This window comes from Cryptomeria japonica, chromosome 3 (genome assembly GCF_030272615.1).
Source record: "Cryptomeria japonica chromosome 3, Sugi_1.0, whole genome shotgun sequence".
NCBI lineage: Eukaryota > Viridiplantae > Streptophyta > Pinopsida > Cupressales > Cupressaceae > Cryptomeria > Cryptomeria japonica.
The window spans coordinates 84,019,670-84,035,692 of record NC_081407.1 but is presented as its reverse complement, the minus strand read 5'-3'; the positions used below and the strand labels follow the sequence as shown (position 1 = coordinate 84,035,692).

The 16,023-nt window shown below is 38.6% G+C and overlaps 1 protein-coding gene across 1 annotated transcript; it reads left to right on the top strand.

The window, feature by feature from the left end:
* The first annotated feature begins 1,689 nt into the window (after positions 1-1,689).
* On the top strand, positions 1,690-2,187 carry LOC131027940 (uncharacterized). The gene has a single exon (XM_057958036.1). It carries the CDS (start codon positions 1,690-1,692, stop codon positions 2,185-2,187), a length of 498 nt encoding a protein of 165 aa, XP_057814019.1.
* The last annotated feature ends 13,836 nt before the right edge of the window (positions 2,188-16,023 follow it).

The following is a 16,023-nucleotide window of genomic DNA, read 5'->3' as shown; positions in this document are numbered from 1 at the left end:
GAGTTTAAAGATGTTTTTTCATGGAGTTATGATGATTTGAAGAATTTCAGGGATGGTAAGTTCCAACATCAAATTCCTTTGAAACCAGGTGTCAATCCTTTTCGACAGAAGTTAAGGAATTTTAATCCGAAGGTAGTAGAAGCAATTTTTCATGAGGTTGACAAGATGTTGAAGGCCCAAATTATTTATCCTCTGCATCACTCTACATGGATTGCAAACATAGTTCATGTTCGGAAGAAAAACAGCGAGATATGAATCTGTGTTGATTTGAGAAACTTAAACCAAGCAAGTTTGAAAGACAATTACCCCCTGCCTGCAATGGATCATATTTTACAAACTGTTTCAGGGTCCAAGATGATGTCCATGCTAGACGACTTCTCTGGGTATAATCAAATTAGTGTTGTGGAGCAAGATAAACACAAGACATCCTTTATAACCCCCTGGGGTACCTTTGCGTATAACATAATGCCTTTTGGGTTGATTAATGTAGGGACAATGTTTCAAAGGGCGATGGATCTTTCCTTCAGGCATTTGAGGGATAATATTATTGTGGTGTATTTAGATGATTTGACTGTTTTCTCCAAGAAAAGGAAGCATCATGTGCGGGATTTGACAAAAGTTCTAGTGAGATGTAGGGAGCATGGGGTATCTTTAAATCCTAAAAAGTTTGTTTTTAGTGTCACAGAAGGAAAACTTCTGGGACATATCTTTTTGCAGGAGGGGGTAAAGGTTGATCCACACAGGGTAAAGGTGATACAACAACTCAATCTCCCCTCAAATAGAAATGGAGTAAGGTCCTTCTTTGGACAGGTGAACTTCCTCAGACGTTTTATTCTTGATTTTGCTGAAACTACTAAATTCATTGTAAATATGATGAGTGAAAAAGTAGCTTTTAGATGGAATGAAGCAAGTAGAAAAGTTTTTGAAGAGATTAAAAGGGCCATCACGCATGCACCTACCCTAGTTAATCTGGACTATAATAAAGACTTTATTATTTATTGTTATGCACCTGAGCATACCATGTCTGGGATTTTGGTACAAAAGGGTGAGGATAATGAAGAGGTGCCAATTTCTTTCATGAGTATTCCCCTGAAGAAGCATGAGTTAAAATACTCACAGATAGAGAAGCAGGCCTATGCGGTGGTAAAAGTTGTGAAGCAATTCAAGTATTACATACTTCATTCACATGCAACTATTTTTGTTCCCAATTCTGCAGTAAAAGTTGTTTTAACTCAATAGGATGTTGGCATCAACAATAGAGCATCTTGGGTCGCCAAGATTCAAGAATTCAATTTGGACATTAAGCCCACTAAACTGGTTAAAGGATAGGGCCTTTGTAAATTGATAGTAGAGAATGAGCTTAAAGAAGAGGTCAGTCTACCTTTAACCCTATTCATCAACCATCAGGATTCTTGGTTCACCAATGTTGCATATTATCTTACATATGGAGACTATCCAAATCATCTTTCTCCTAGGGAAAAAAGAAATCTGAGGTTGAAAGCTGCGAAGTATGTCATCTTGAATAACATATTGTACAAGAAAGAATTAGATGGCACTTTCCTCCGATGTGTGGATAAACCGCACTAGGAAGCTCTATTGAAAACTTTTCATAATGAAGCATGCGGGGGTCATTTCTCCTCTATGGTTACTGCATACAAAATCCTGAGGAACTATTACTATTGGCTAGGGATGTTCAGGGATGCATACGCCTGGGTGGCGAGGTGTGAGAAGTGCAAGTTGTTTACAGGTAAACCCCAGTTGGTTGCCTCGCCATTGAGACCTGTGGTAATTGAAGAACCTTTTAAACAGTGGGGATTAGATTTCATTGGTCCTTTGAACCTCGTTTCCAGTACGGGGCATACTCACATATTAACAGCAATGGATTATTTCACTAAGTGGGTGGAAGCTATCCCCGTAAAAAAAACCACTTCAGAGATTGTGTGTACGTTCCTTAAGGATAATATTCTTATTAGGTTTGGAGTCCCTCAGAAGATAGTCACAAATAATGAATCAAATTTCTCTTCATCTGAGTTAAGTTTATTTTGCTATGACCATGGAATTTCCTTGGCACATGCTTCTGATTATTATCCGCGGGGTAACGGTCAAGTAGAATCAAGTAACAAGAATTTGATCAATATCATGAGAAAGTTGGTTAGTGAGAATTACAAGGATTGGCATAAGACATGAAGTACTATGGGCAGATCGAACCTCACCAAAATAGGCCATAGAGATGTCACCATTTGAGCTGGTCTATGGAATTGGCACACAACTCTCTCCTCCTTTAGAGTTAGCAGCTTCTAGGTTGTAGACAGTGATAGAAGATGTGTTTTTTCAGAGCTCTCTTGAAAAAAGAATTATGTACCTAACCAGGATTGAAGAAGAAAGGGAAAAGCTGGTTGATAGGATTACAAAATATCAGATGAGGGTTAAAAAGATTTTTGATCAGAAAGCAAGGCCCAGAAAATTCATGAAAGGTGATCTGGTGTTATTATGGGATAAAAGGAGAGAGCCGAAAGGTGCTCATGGCAAATTTGAGTCACTATGGAAGGGACCTTACGTGATTCATGAGGTAAAGGGCCCCAATTCTTTCAAACTTGCTTAGCAGAATGGATTTGAACTACCCCTGTCTTATAATGGGTAGGACTTAAAACTATATCAATTGTAAATAGGCATCCCCTGTTGGTTTGTACATACTTTTTTTTGTGTTGTGTTAGTTTAGGTGTGTTCATTCTTGTTGTGAGTCGAACCTTGGTTAGTCATTTTGCAAAACCAGAGATTTTGAGGTTCATTGCTTGGTACTTTAAAGTCCCAATTCCCATGCAGAGCCACTGTTGGGCCCATATAAAATTTCCATTCCATATGTGTCCTTTGAAGTAATGCCCGTTTAATTCATGGGTCAAGTCATCTGCTTAATTTTCCACATGTAACTCAGCCATTGTTAATTTTCACTACATTGAACTTGAACCTTGAACTTGAACCTTTTTGGTTCAAGGTTCAAAGTTCAACGGGCGTTGTTTTGAATGTTTTTCCTTTTGCGCGGTTTTAAGTCTTCACTAGTCCTTGTCAGCATTTTACATTCTTTGAACCTTGAACTTGAACCTTTTTGGTTCAAAGTTCAAGATTTGTCATGTTAATTTTGTGTCATGGCTATTTTGCAATATTCAGAGTCCATGTACAGGTTTCTTGGAAGACATGTGACTTAGCGCAAGGTGACGACGTAGATTTTAAGATATGATTAACGGTCGTAGAGGAGAGGAATATTATTTCTCTAATGATTTGAAATCTATCATTATAGCAAGTATGTGTGAGGATCCATAGTGTCAGAAGTGAAGTAATCTAGCATTTAAGGCATGCTCCAATACAATCATTTCAGAGTAAGGCCACATGAACGAAGAGTAAGGGAGACAGTTCATGGTGTAAAGTGGAAAAATTGAACCCTAGTCGTTCTCCCCTGCCCAACTCCAAGGAGAGAGAAGGGAGAGTCACTAGGGTTGATGGTTTTCACTTAGGAGAGACTTTACATTCAAAAGAGGGGTTGAAACCCACAAGATCCAATCCCACGCAATGCAAGATTGGATTCTAAATGAGTTTCAAGGGTTAAGACATCAAGGATACCCTCTTTTGTAAAGAATGTAGATAGAAAGATTGAACTAGGAATGCATGTAAATTAGGAAAGGTTCACTTATAAACAGAGATAGGGATATGGGATGAAGCTGCGGACCTGGAATTAGCAGTAAAATGTCGAGACGGTGCTGTTCTGCAAATTTGAGTGAAAGTTGACGGGACGATGGTGCCCGGCGTGCACACGGTCCTCCGAAAAATCCGCGAAACGAAGGGGGATTTGTTCGTCTCTGCACAAGGATTCCAGATCTTCAATTACAGCCGCTTACCTGCAACATGCGAAGGTGTAATGTATGTAGTATGTTGTATGTTGTATGTGATCTCCTCTTCAATGGTTGAATCCTTGTCTTGAATGCAACACTTAGCCTTGAATGGAGACTTAGACTGCTCAATTGCTTGAAGGAATGCTTGAATGTGGGAATGTTTGAATGTTTGAATATCGCTTCCGCGTCTTGTACACATATGTCCTTCCTTCTCCAAATGGGAGAGGAAATGTAGTTTATATATTTGTCAATTAGGGCTGATAGACTAATTTTCCCGACCTTAGGCTGACCAGGAAACATTATTTGCCAATTTGCAAACTTAAAGACCCGAAGCCCCATAAGAGACCAGGCCCAAAATAGGGCTAGGGACCAAGGCGCTGGGCACCATGGTCCTGGGGGACCAGGGCGTTGGGTGCCCTAGTCCTGAAGGACTAGGGCACTAGGTGCCATTGTCCCACCTCCCAGGACAACAAGGTGCAAGGAGGATCAGGCCAGGGTGCAGAAAAATGCAATTTTTGATGTCATGAACAAGTTTCGGGGTCTCCATTCAGGTTCCGTGTTGCATCGCCATCGTGAAGACCCAAATGCAGTCAAAATTGCAAGTGTCACAATTTTAGGACGCTACATTTAGCCCCCACTTTAGCGGGAGTATAAGCGTACGCTCATACTTCCGGTAAAGTACAAGGAAACAACATTGAAAAACTTTCACCACGTCAAGGAGGCAAGATACACCAAGCCCCCAGTGGACTAAGGATCTTACGACTTCGATTGACAAAGTAAAAGGGAAGATCACAAGGGAGAACCATGACTGTCAGTAGTAAGGTTCCCTCACTATGAGTCATGCAAGAAAGATATCAAAAATTTTCAAGGCAAAGCTAAATTTGTCAAGAAATTTTCAAGTATCTTGAAAATATATGGATGGGATGTATGCCCCCCTATGTTAAAGCGATCGCACACGCCTCACCAGGGGTGATTGCTTTAAGGTAGTGATACATATAAGAAATGAGAAAGGAGCACGTTATTACAAGGATTTAGCCCCCAAGTGTGAGATAAGCCCAAGGATAATAGACACAAAACACAAAGCACAAGGTGACTTCACTTTCCTCGGGGTCAGTATGCTGTATGATAATTAATGTATATCATATGTATGTATGCATAATTGTTCTTCATTCCCCAATTAAGGAAGGTCACCTAGAAGAAGGGAACACATGTGTCTTTTGAGTCAACATGAGAGAGACCAAAAGAGATCTCAATGTTCTGCATCATCCTCAAGTAGACAACACTAAGGACAACAAATAGAAGAATGAGAATAACACATAGAAGAAGTAACAAAAGAGAGGAGGAGAGAGTCTGCTATGCTAATGAACTAGTCTAGCACGTCATCTACCCCCCGATCTTGCTGATCAATATTTCAAGAAGATAGGAAACACGCTAGAGGAGGAACATCCAACACAACAGATGGAGCTATCACAAGATCCAAACAAGGGTTATGTTCATACCCCAAGCCACAGTGTTCTTGTCTAGGAGCTAGGATAAGTGCTTTAGAAAATTCGTTAGATAGATGGTTATCAACATCAACATATTCATATTCACTATCAGAATGAACAGGAGTAACATTTTCATCATGAATAACATTTTCATCTATATCATCATCAAGATTTATAAAAATAGGATCTTTAACTCGCACAGGATCAAGACCATCATGCATCTTATGTTTAGGAGATTTTGGCTCAATCGTCAGCTGAGGAGAAAATGGAATAATATTAGTTGAAGGTGTTTTTGGGGATTGCAAAGTTTGAGAAGCAGCTACCTGAGCTCTAAGATGACGCTTTCGTCGGCGTTCACGTGCAGAACGATTTTGTCTAGTCTTAGTAGGAAGTTGAGAAGATTGAGGAGGAGGAATGTTCTCATCCTTTTCACTTGGGTGTTTAGGTTGTGGTCTCTTAGGTTGAATAATAGGAGAAGAGGAAGGAGGAGGAGCTACTCCATATAAGGGAGGAATATTCAGTTTAGGAGGAGACCAAGTCCATCATGACGAGGGGGTATAAGTCTACTTTTAGGAAGTTTATTAGATATAGGCATAGTCACATCCATAGGGATGGGTTGGGAATCTTCTTGAGGAAAGACATTAGTTTTATCTTTCAAAGGAAGAACTTCCTTCTCAAGAACGATAGGAATGTCAAGTTTGGGTGTTCTAGGTTCACTTAGAGATAGGATCATATCTTTTTTCCACTTTTGATAAGATTTAAAAAGATGATCACTTCGCGGAGGAAGAGATTGGAATTGTTTAGGCCAAAAAAATCAATAGGAACGCTAGAAGTTCTTTCAGCTGGTTTAAAGAGACTATGATTGATAGTAACAACTTCACCATTATGGGGAAATTTCAAACACTTGTGAATAGGAGAAGCAATAGCTTTCATGGAAGATAGCCAAGGATAGCCTAGCTTCACATGAAATTGTTCAGATGATGGAATAATAGCAAAGTCCACATCAAGGGATTTGTTATGGACCTCAATAGGTAATGTAATAGAACCAATTGCAGGAGAAGAAAATGCATCAAATAGTTTCACAACCACATTTGTTTCATCATAGATCACTTGATTCAATTGAAAAGTAAAAAGAAATTCTTCAGTAATGACATTAACCATACAAGAAGGATCAATAAGCACTCCACGGCAAGGTGTATTCTTGACTTTTGCAACTATATATAAAGGACCATCAGGTGCCCTGATAGTTTCACTGGAATCAAAGGTGATGGAAGGTTCTTTAGGGTTTTTCTGCTGCTCTACAAAGTTAATCACATTCAGAGTCATGGACACAAGATCATCAGGTGAGACAGAGGAATCAGTAGTATCAATTGCATTAGAGGTATGAGAAGGCAATGGATCAGTAAAAATCTGAAGATTTTGGTTAGGAGGAGCTACAGATGTGTTGCCTTTATCATTCACTCCAGAAATAGAAATAGTATTATTATCAATCAAATCTTGAATTTTACCCTTTAAAGCAAAACATTTTTCAGTATCATGCCGAGGATGACGATGAAATTGACAAAAAGATGTGTTATCAAAATAGGGTGAATTAATCTTTGCAGGGTCTATTTGCCTTATAGGAGGAAGAGTAAGCACATTTTGTTCCAATAACTTATTCATAATACTATGCAATGATTCATTCAAAGGAGTGAACTTTCTTTCTTTCTTGAAAAACTTAGAAATAGGAGGCACACCTGATGCCGCATTCACATTGTTGTTGATGATGTTTTTATTGAATTTAATGGACTCTCTGTTCGGTTTAAACTTCCCAAATGGTTGTTGACTACTATCACCCTTATCACTCGGAGCCATAGGACTTGCTTGTTCCATTTGACTCACAGTCAGTTGATAATTGTGAAGAGTTGCGCACAACTATTGGAAAGAAGTAAACTCAGAAAACGGGAGTTTTCTCTAATATCTTTTTGTAAATTAGAAATAAAGATTCTTTGAATATCATTGTCAGGCACTGGAAAAGAAATTTGAGCATACAAATGCCTATATCTACCAATGAAATCAGTCACTTTTTCTTTAACACCTTGTTTACAATGCATTAAATCAATCAAAGTAACTTTAGGACTTATTTTGTTTTGAAATTGTTGAATGAAAGTATTTGCAAGTTGTTCGAAAGAAGTAATAGAATAAGAAGGCAACGAGCAATACCATTGTAGGGCTTTATCTCTTAATGTTCTAGTAAACAGTTTTGCAAGCAACCTTTGGTCATAAGCAAAATCAGTACATATTGTTTGAAAGGTCTTAACATGTGTTAGAGGATCACCCTTACCATTATAAAGCTCCAAATGTGGAATTTCAGCATGTTTAGGGGGGATAGCTCAAACAATGTCAAGAGAAAGTGGGCTCGCAACATCAAATGTGGGCACACTAAACATAGATTGATTCATAGAGGCAATTTGTTGCTGTAAAGAAGAGACGGTTTGTGCAAGATTGTTAATGGTCGCTTCAGTTGAATAGTTCATATTAGATGTGTTAGATTGTGATGGAGGTGTTATGTTATTGAAAGAAGGTAGAGAGTAAGGTGGTGGGACACTATGATAGTTAGTCATAGGAGATGATTGGAAAGGAGGAACACTACAAGGAGGAATGGAAGGTGTGTGGGGGAAAAAGTGACACTAAGCAAACATGCCCTAATCTCACTTTCAATCACACACTTGTGGAATACGAAAGAGCCTAGAGGTATCACACAATTGGCTACTTCTTTCTATGGAAGAGAGAGCCACGGGCTACCTATTAGGATTTCTATTCCTTTGTTGCAAATGATAGATAAAATGATGCAAGTTCAACTACTAGCCCTAGAGTGCAAGTATGAACTAGTAACAAGATTGCAAGATTGAGATTAAGCAATGGAAAGCTGTAAACACAAGGACAAGCCAAGAATGTAAATGCATACCTGGTGTTAAAATCTGAGTGAAAATGTTCGGGATGGGGGCGCGGGCGCCACTGTCCTGATTCTGCACCTGAAACTGCTGTTTTGCAACCTAAAAAGCTGTCAAAAAAATGCTGAAACTGCTGTCTGACAGAAGGACCAGGGCGCCCAGCGCCCCTGTCCCAGGGACCAAGGCGCCCAGCGCCCCTGTCCTAGTAGGACCAGGGCGCCCCACGCCCCTGTCCTGGTCTTTTTCTCTGCAATTTGGTGTGTTTTCCCGTCTCAGTCTGCTTCCGTCGGACCTACAACTTGCGGCATCGTCCGAATCCCGAAACCTGCACTTATATCTGAAAAGGTATGGTGGGCGGCTATATAGGGTTTTGCCTTAGTCAAACCCCCACTTTGGTGATTTCCACCTCCACGAATAGCCAAGTTGTATTGTAAAAGTAATGTGTGTGCAGACCTTGTGTGTGTGCAAGATCCTAAAATGCAAGTAAGCAAACTAGAGTAACCTAGAAAGTAAACCCTAATTGCTTGTAAATGATAATGTAAATGCTCTAAATCATGATGCAAAGAGATCTAAAGCATGAATATAAATGATATAATGAGGCTTATGCAAAGACATGAAAACAACATGAAATCATACCCAACCCCAAGGGAGGGGTACAAGCCAATCTTCAGTCGGTGATCCCCTATTGCTCTTCAATGTCTTCAAAGCCCTAAATGGATGAATGAAATTGATGAATGCTTGATGGATGGATGTTGAATGTTGTTGAAGTCTTCAAAGATCTACTCTTTTGCTGCATAGAAGGCCCTTGAAACCAAAAATCTATATCCTTTCAAATGAAGAAAGAGAGCTCTTATATATGAAACCCTAAGTCTTAATTTCAACTTTTGGCCGACCTAGAGATTGAATCTCCCACCAATTTCTTGGGGTTAAGCTTTATTTTATGATTGGATCATGCTCCTAAAATTTCGGGAAAAATATCCGGGACCATGTGCACTCCGGGCGCCATGGTCCTCTCCGGGCGCCATGGTCCCGACAACTTTTCACCAAATTTTTAGGGCCATCGGATATGATGATTTTAGAGAGAATCTCAAAGTTACAGGTGATTTCAAGATGTTTTGACCCCCGAAATCAAGCCCCCAAGTTCAAAATAGGACCTAATTAGGGTTTTTGATTAAATGATGTATTGGAGGAATAAAATGAAAAGGGCACACTTTAATGAAAGGGCCCAACTTTATGATGTGGAATATGATGAAATAGAACCTTAGACCTAATTAATTTAATTAATTAAGTGATAAAGGGAAAATGCAATGCAAAATGAAAATGCGCCAAGGCGGGTGCTAAACTAGGTGTGAAATTGTACCACCCTAGCAAGTGCGTACAATTTACGACGCTACAGAAGGGTTAAATAAGTTGCCCCCTTGCGTCATGTTCATTTGCAGAGATATAATAGGAACACTCATTGAAGGAATGAATGAAGAAGTTGGATTGAATGAAGGAAGAGGATTGATTGAAGAAGAAGGATTGCCCCCATGACTAGTGATCATAGGAGGAATGTGTTGTATTGAAGTAGTCATTATGTTTGATGTGAAAGTAGGTATACTAGCAAAAGGAGTTGTCAAAGGAATAGAATGATTAACTTGAGTAGGAGGTTGTGTATAACCTAAAGTTTCGGCACAACTTTTCATCGGCATCACATTCGAATCCACAATGTGTGCAATACCACGCAAAATATCAATTCCATTCTTATCACTTTGAACCATACGTTTTAGACCCTCAATTAATGAAAGAGCTTCACTATCGGGGTATTCTTGAGACATCCATTGTTGAAAATCATCAAATTGGTTATCCAATTTTGAAAGTTGTTCTACAGAAACCTCATGGAGAGCTTCTTCATCATTAAGAGGATTAGAGGAATTACCCATGTCCTTGTTAAAAAGGCCATTCAAATTAGGTTCCATCTCCTCGGTAACTACACCTTGGAAAGACTTAATTCTAAGGCTTCGTCTAACAGGAATAGTGTAAGTAGGGCTTATTGTTATAAAACTCATGCACTAAAGAGAGAGAGAAGATTTTGAATTTTAGAGGTAGCAAATTTCAATAAAATCAGCCAATCTCCTAGATTTAAGCTGTTAAATGCAATCAGGACAATCTCTCGAAATTTCGGAAAAAATATCTAGGACCGTGGCGAACGGAGTGCACACGGTCCTCACAACTTTTTTCAAAATTTTCAGGGATGAAAGTTATGATGATTTTAAAGCCAATCTGAAAAAATTGAGTGATTTTACGATTTGTAGATAGGCCAAATTAAAGTTGTAATCTCAAAATTGAACCCTACCAAGATTGTTGAAAAATGTAAAATTTGAATTTTGAAAAAGAGGGGGAAACTGAAATTTTGAATTTTATGATTTTAGAGGGAATGCTGAAAGCAATGCAAGTTTTGAAATTTAAAAGTTGACTCGATTTCATGCAAAATTCGAATTTGAAAGTGGAAATCAAAGTTGTTGCAATTAAACACTCAATTTCAAAAGTCACAAATTGTAAAGATTTGAATAAAACACTGAAATTTCAAATGAATGCTAACACACTTTTCAGATTTAGGACTGTAAGAAACACAATTTTGATATGAATTTCAATTTCAACAATTTTTGAATGATTAGAAGCCTCAATCGAAGCAATCACTAGACCAACTTTGACATTAATTTTGAAAGTGTTAAAATTGATAAAATCAGCCAAAATTCTGGATTTTAGCAGAAAAATACAGTAAGATCTAGCTCCCAAAATTTCAGAAAAAATGTCGGGGACGATGGCGCTCGGGGTGCACACGGTCCTCGCAACTTTTTTCCAAATTTTCAGGGATGAAAGATATTGTGATTTTATTGTGGAATCCAAAGTTACAGCCGATTTGGAAGTGTTTTGATCAGTGAAATTATCAATCAAAGGTTGAATCAAGAAGGTCTTAAAAATTAGGGTTTTGACATTTAACCACTTAATTTTCAAAGTTAAAGCACAAATATGAATTGATAATTTGCAATAGAAGGGTAAACCTGAAACAAGCATTAACAATTAAACATTTCACAAGTTTAATTACTTAAAAAGAAAATTTTAGGGTTTTTATGCAATCAACCTCTAAAATTTACAAAAGATCAAAAATGGAAATGTAATTAGGGAAGCAAATTTTTCAGATCTAACCATGAATAATCAGAATGAGGATGTTCACATCAGGTTCACCAAAATGTAAAGCGGAAAAATCGAACCCTAGTCGTTCTCCCCTCCCCAACTCCAAGGAGAGAGAAGGGAGAGTCACTAGGGTTGATGGTTTTCACTTAGGAGAGACTTTACATTCAAAAGATGGGTTGAAACCCACAAGATCCAATCCCATGCAATGCAAGATTGGATTCTAAATGAGTTTCAAGGGTTAAGACATCAAGGATACCCTCTTTTGTAAAGAATGTAGATAGAAAGATTGAACTAGGAATGCATGTAAAGTAGGAAAGGTTCGCTTATAAATAGAGATAGGGATATGGGATGAAGCTGGGGACCTGGAATTAGCAGTAAAATGTCAAGACGGTGCTGTTCTGCAAATTTGAATGAAAGTTGACGGGACGATGGCACCCGACGTGCACACGGTCCTCCGAAAAATCTGCGAAATGAAGGGGGATCTGTTCGTCTCTGCACAAGGATTCCAGATCTTCAATTACAGCCACGTACCTGCAACATGCGAAGGTGTAATGTATGTAGTATGTTGTATGTTGTATGTGATCTCCTCTTCAATGGTTGAATCCTTGTCTTGAATGCAACACTTAGCCTTGAATGGAGACTTAGAATGCTCAATTGCTTGAAGGAATGCTTGAATGCTTGAATGTTGGAATGTTTGAATGTTTGAATATCGCTTCCGCGTCTTGTACACATATGTCCTTCCTTCCCCAAATGGGAGAGGAAATGTAGTTTATATATTTGTCAATTAGGGCTGATAGACTGATTTTCCCGACCTTAGGCCGACCAGGAAACATTATTTTCCAATTTGCAAACTTAAAGACCTGAAGCCCCATAAGAGACCGGGCCCAAAATAGGGCCAGGGACCAGGGCGCTGGGTGCCATGGTCCCACCTCCCGAGACAGCAGGGTGCAAGGAGGATCAGGCCAGGGTGCAGAAAAATGCAGTTTTTTATGTCATGAACAAGTTTCAGGGTCTCCATTCAGGTTCCGTGTTGCATCGCCATCGTGAAGACCCAAATGCAGTCGAAATTGCAAGTGTCACAATTTTAGGACGCTACACATGGTAATAATGGGTAAGATTTTCTCGGCTTTAAAACTGAGTAGATGTCACGTCGAGATTATTATTTTCTTGGGAAGGTTTTGAGAAGGAGTTTTTGGAGCAAGAGAAATAGACTGTGACAGGGGTTTGCAGAGGATAGAGGAAGGTATGTCCAACAACCTTATAAATTGTTGTAGTTTGTTTTAAAGATCTGGGTATTTTGTTTTTTTTTGTTTCCTTTTCCACTTTCCTTCTTTGCCTGGGTTAATTGGAGAAAATCACGAGCTAAACAGGAGGCCTACTTTGCCCAAATTAATGATCTCTTCTTCCCTTGTAAGCTCTTTACTGGAATTAGGTGATACAACATTAGTCCAGCTGGATTTAGATGATTTTCTAGAAAGAGCCCAGAATCCACCCGCAGATCCTATGATGAGAGATGTTGCACAAAGCGGGCTATTAGAAGCGGCCTTATTTCCTATGGCTACTTCTTGCCTTGAATTAGTTCTAGAATGTATGAATCACTATGACAAGGGTAATAGATGCATATGGAAAAACAATGGTGAGGTTTTGTTATCCATCGATAGACAGACGGTAATGGCAGCCATGAGTATCCCACATCGGGAACCCTATGAAGATTGGACGATTGGAAAATCCTATAGAATTTTCTAAGAGAAAAAGCAGTTTTACATAACTGTTATTGCATGGAATTGGCTTCTGAAATTCCAGAAAGGAGACTCAAGGCTGTGGAGACCTCTAACCCGTGAACATTTAATTCCTGCAATCCAAGACTTGGTAATATTGTTGAGCAGAGTAAAGGGTAATTCCCACTCCTTCTATTGGGAGGACTGGATGTATTTCTTCATCCAAGTCACTCTAGATAAAATCGGCTCATTGACTGGGGATCTGTTATCGTGGAAATTTTGCACGAAGGTTTGAGTAATTACCCAGGGATGTCAAACTTTCATATGTCTTTGTACCTGTTATATATGCTTGCTTGTGTGAGAGAATGGTCTAGATTGTCCCATACAAAATGGTTTCAAGGCATAAAGATTTATGAGTATCATTCTAATTTGACTTTAAAAAGGGCATGTTGATGATTATCTCCGCTGGAATGATATTTTTGCCAGGAGGTTGACCTTTGAATTACAAGATAACTTGCATAGGAGGATGTCTGCAGAAGACGTTGAACTTGTTAATATCTATGGCAATTTATTTACACAGTTTAGTCACTTCACTTACCTAAGGGTTGGAGGATTTAAAGGTGAACCTTTTAGGCTACCCAGGTATGTTTGAGACTCCTGTATTTTGATTGAAGTTTCCAGATAGCTTGCCTATGTCGAAAAGGATTATGGTGAGGAGTCTGACACAAGTGAGATTTTCCCCATTGACTTAGGCCATTACAGCTGTAGGTCTGTCTATGATGCACTGAACCTTGAGCTAGAATTTAAGGGATTTCATTTGAAGACCTTTGTGAAAATGGATAATTTTGATAGTAAAGGTTTCATCGCTCAATATGTGAAGAAGATGGTACCTAATCAGCAGGTGTCTCAGTTGGAAGATTATTGGGAAGGTTGCTTGGATGAATTTGAAGTAAGGAAAAGGAGTTGGTCCAGGTTAACCTTGAAACAAATCCGTGACATGAAATTGCCAATGGACACTTCAGGTGTCACCACTAATGATGAAGATATACTTGATTCTGAGTTTCTGAAGTGGGTACATAATGAACCTCTTCCAGAGGTGGATTGGAGTAAAAAGATGGAGGATAGTATTTAGACACACACCTTCAACGTAATTTGCAGGGCAAAAAATAGGCTTAGGAGTTGCTGATTTCATCCGACAATAACAACTAGTTCAAGAAGCAGAAGTGGGAAAAGGAATACCGCAAGAAAAAATTCTATTTTAACTAACATTCTCGTTTCTATTGCAGGAAAAAGGCAGGCAAGGATTAAAGAAAAAAAACTTGACACCGAGGTTGAGCTTTTTATTGGTGGTCGAATTACAAGGTCAAGGTCCAAGAAGAGTTTTCAGTAGCCGGCTCCCCATCTCATTCTTGATTTGGATGTAGAGGAAGCACTGTGCGATATGGCATCCCTTGTTTCTAATACAGACAAGGTTTTAACTAGTGTAGACACTACTTTCCAGGATCCAGGGATGCTTGATATCTAGTCTCACGCAGACAGTGCCACACTGCCACCTTCAGCAGGATTTCCACCCATGCCATCTAAGGAACTGACTCTGGCACCCAAGTGGTTAAGTGATTCAATCACCAGGAAAAGGAACGTGGTTCCTATTTTGGTATCAATGGAGGATACTATGAGTAAATGTCTGGGAAAGTCTACAAAGCCCAAAAAGTTAAAAATGGAGGCTATGATTGATTTTGAGGAAAGCACGAAGCATTGGACTACAGACATTGCCAAACCCGTGTCCGACAAAGATGATGTCATTGCTTCAGAAGAAGACTATGCTATTGAACAAGTTGATTTAGGGGTCGGAACTAGAGCCATAGATGTGAAACATCAAGAGACTTTGACTAAACAAATTATCTCTCATACTTGGAAAGACAAAAGAGACAAGGCTAAGTTAAAGCATAATTTAACGCAAATGGCTCAGTATATTCATGCTCTGCAGAACAACACATTATCGTTGTCTCAAAATTCGGGACCATTTAGCCCAAAATCACGAGGTAATCAGAAATTCTTTGATGAGGTTCAATGAAATAGGATGAATGCCAACGTTTTCTTAGAATGGCTCACCTTGATCTAGCGACCTATATATATATTTTGTAATGACTTTGTAAAGTTTCACTAAGTTTTTGAAAATACTATCTTTTAAATTAGCTAAAGACTTTGTGTATGTAGAAGGTGGATGATCATCAATGAATGAAAATCTCGTTAACAGTTCTCTTTGATTTCAAATCTGTGTGTTTGATATTTTGCAATTTGATTTATGTGAAAATCTGTTTCAACGAAGGAGTCGTTATACTTTATATGTGTGCAAAAAATTATTAGCGAATTTCATCTTTAAAGGCTTTTCATTTTGTTTTCGTGTACATATGAAGTATGTTGGCTTTATATAAAGAGTTATATATGAATCAATGCTTGCGTTCATTTCGTATTGACTAGTGAATGCAATTACCTTTTAGTGCTTTTTGGTGAAAAGCATTCTATTGATTGTGTGTAATTTGGAGCTGATTGAATATTTATTAAAGGGAGTTGTACCTTAATTCAGAGGTTAATCAATATAATGATTTTCCAACTGATTGGTAGGAAATTTGTCTTTCTTTTCGTGATCCATAATGTACCAAGATTAAATAAATAAAGAAAAACCAATCTGTTTACCAACAATTTGTCAAATACATTTGGTTATCCCAATAATTTCATAAATGTTGAATCTAAAAATCAAAACCCATCAAATTTAAATGTTAGATAAAAAAAACCTTTCCCATGGCTCACATGCCACACAACC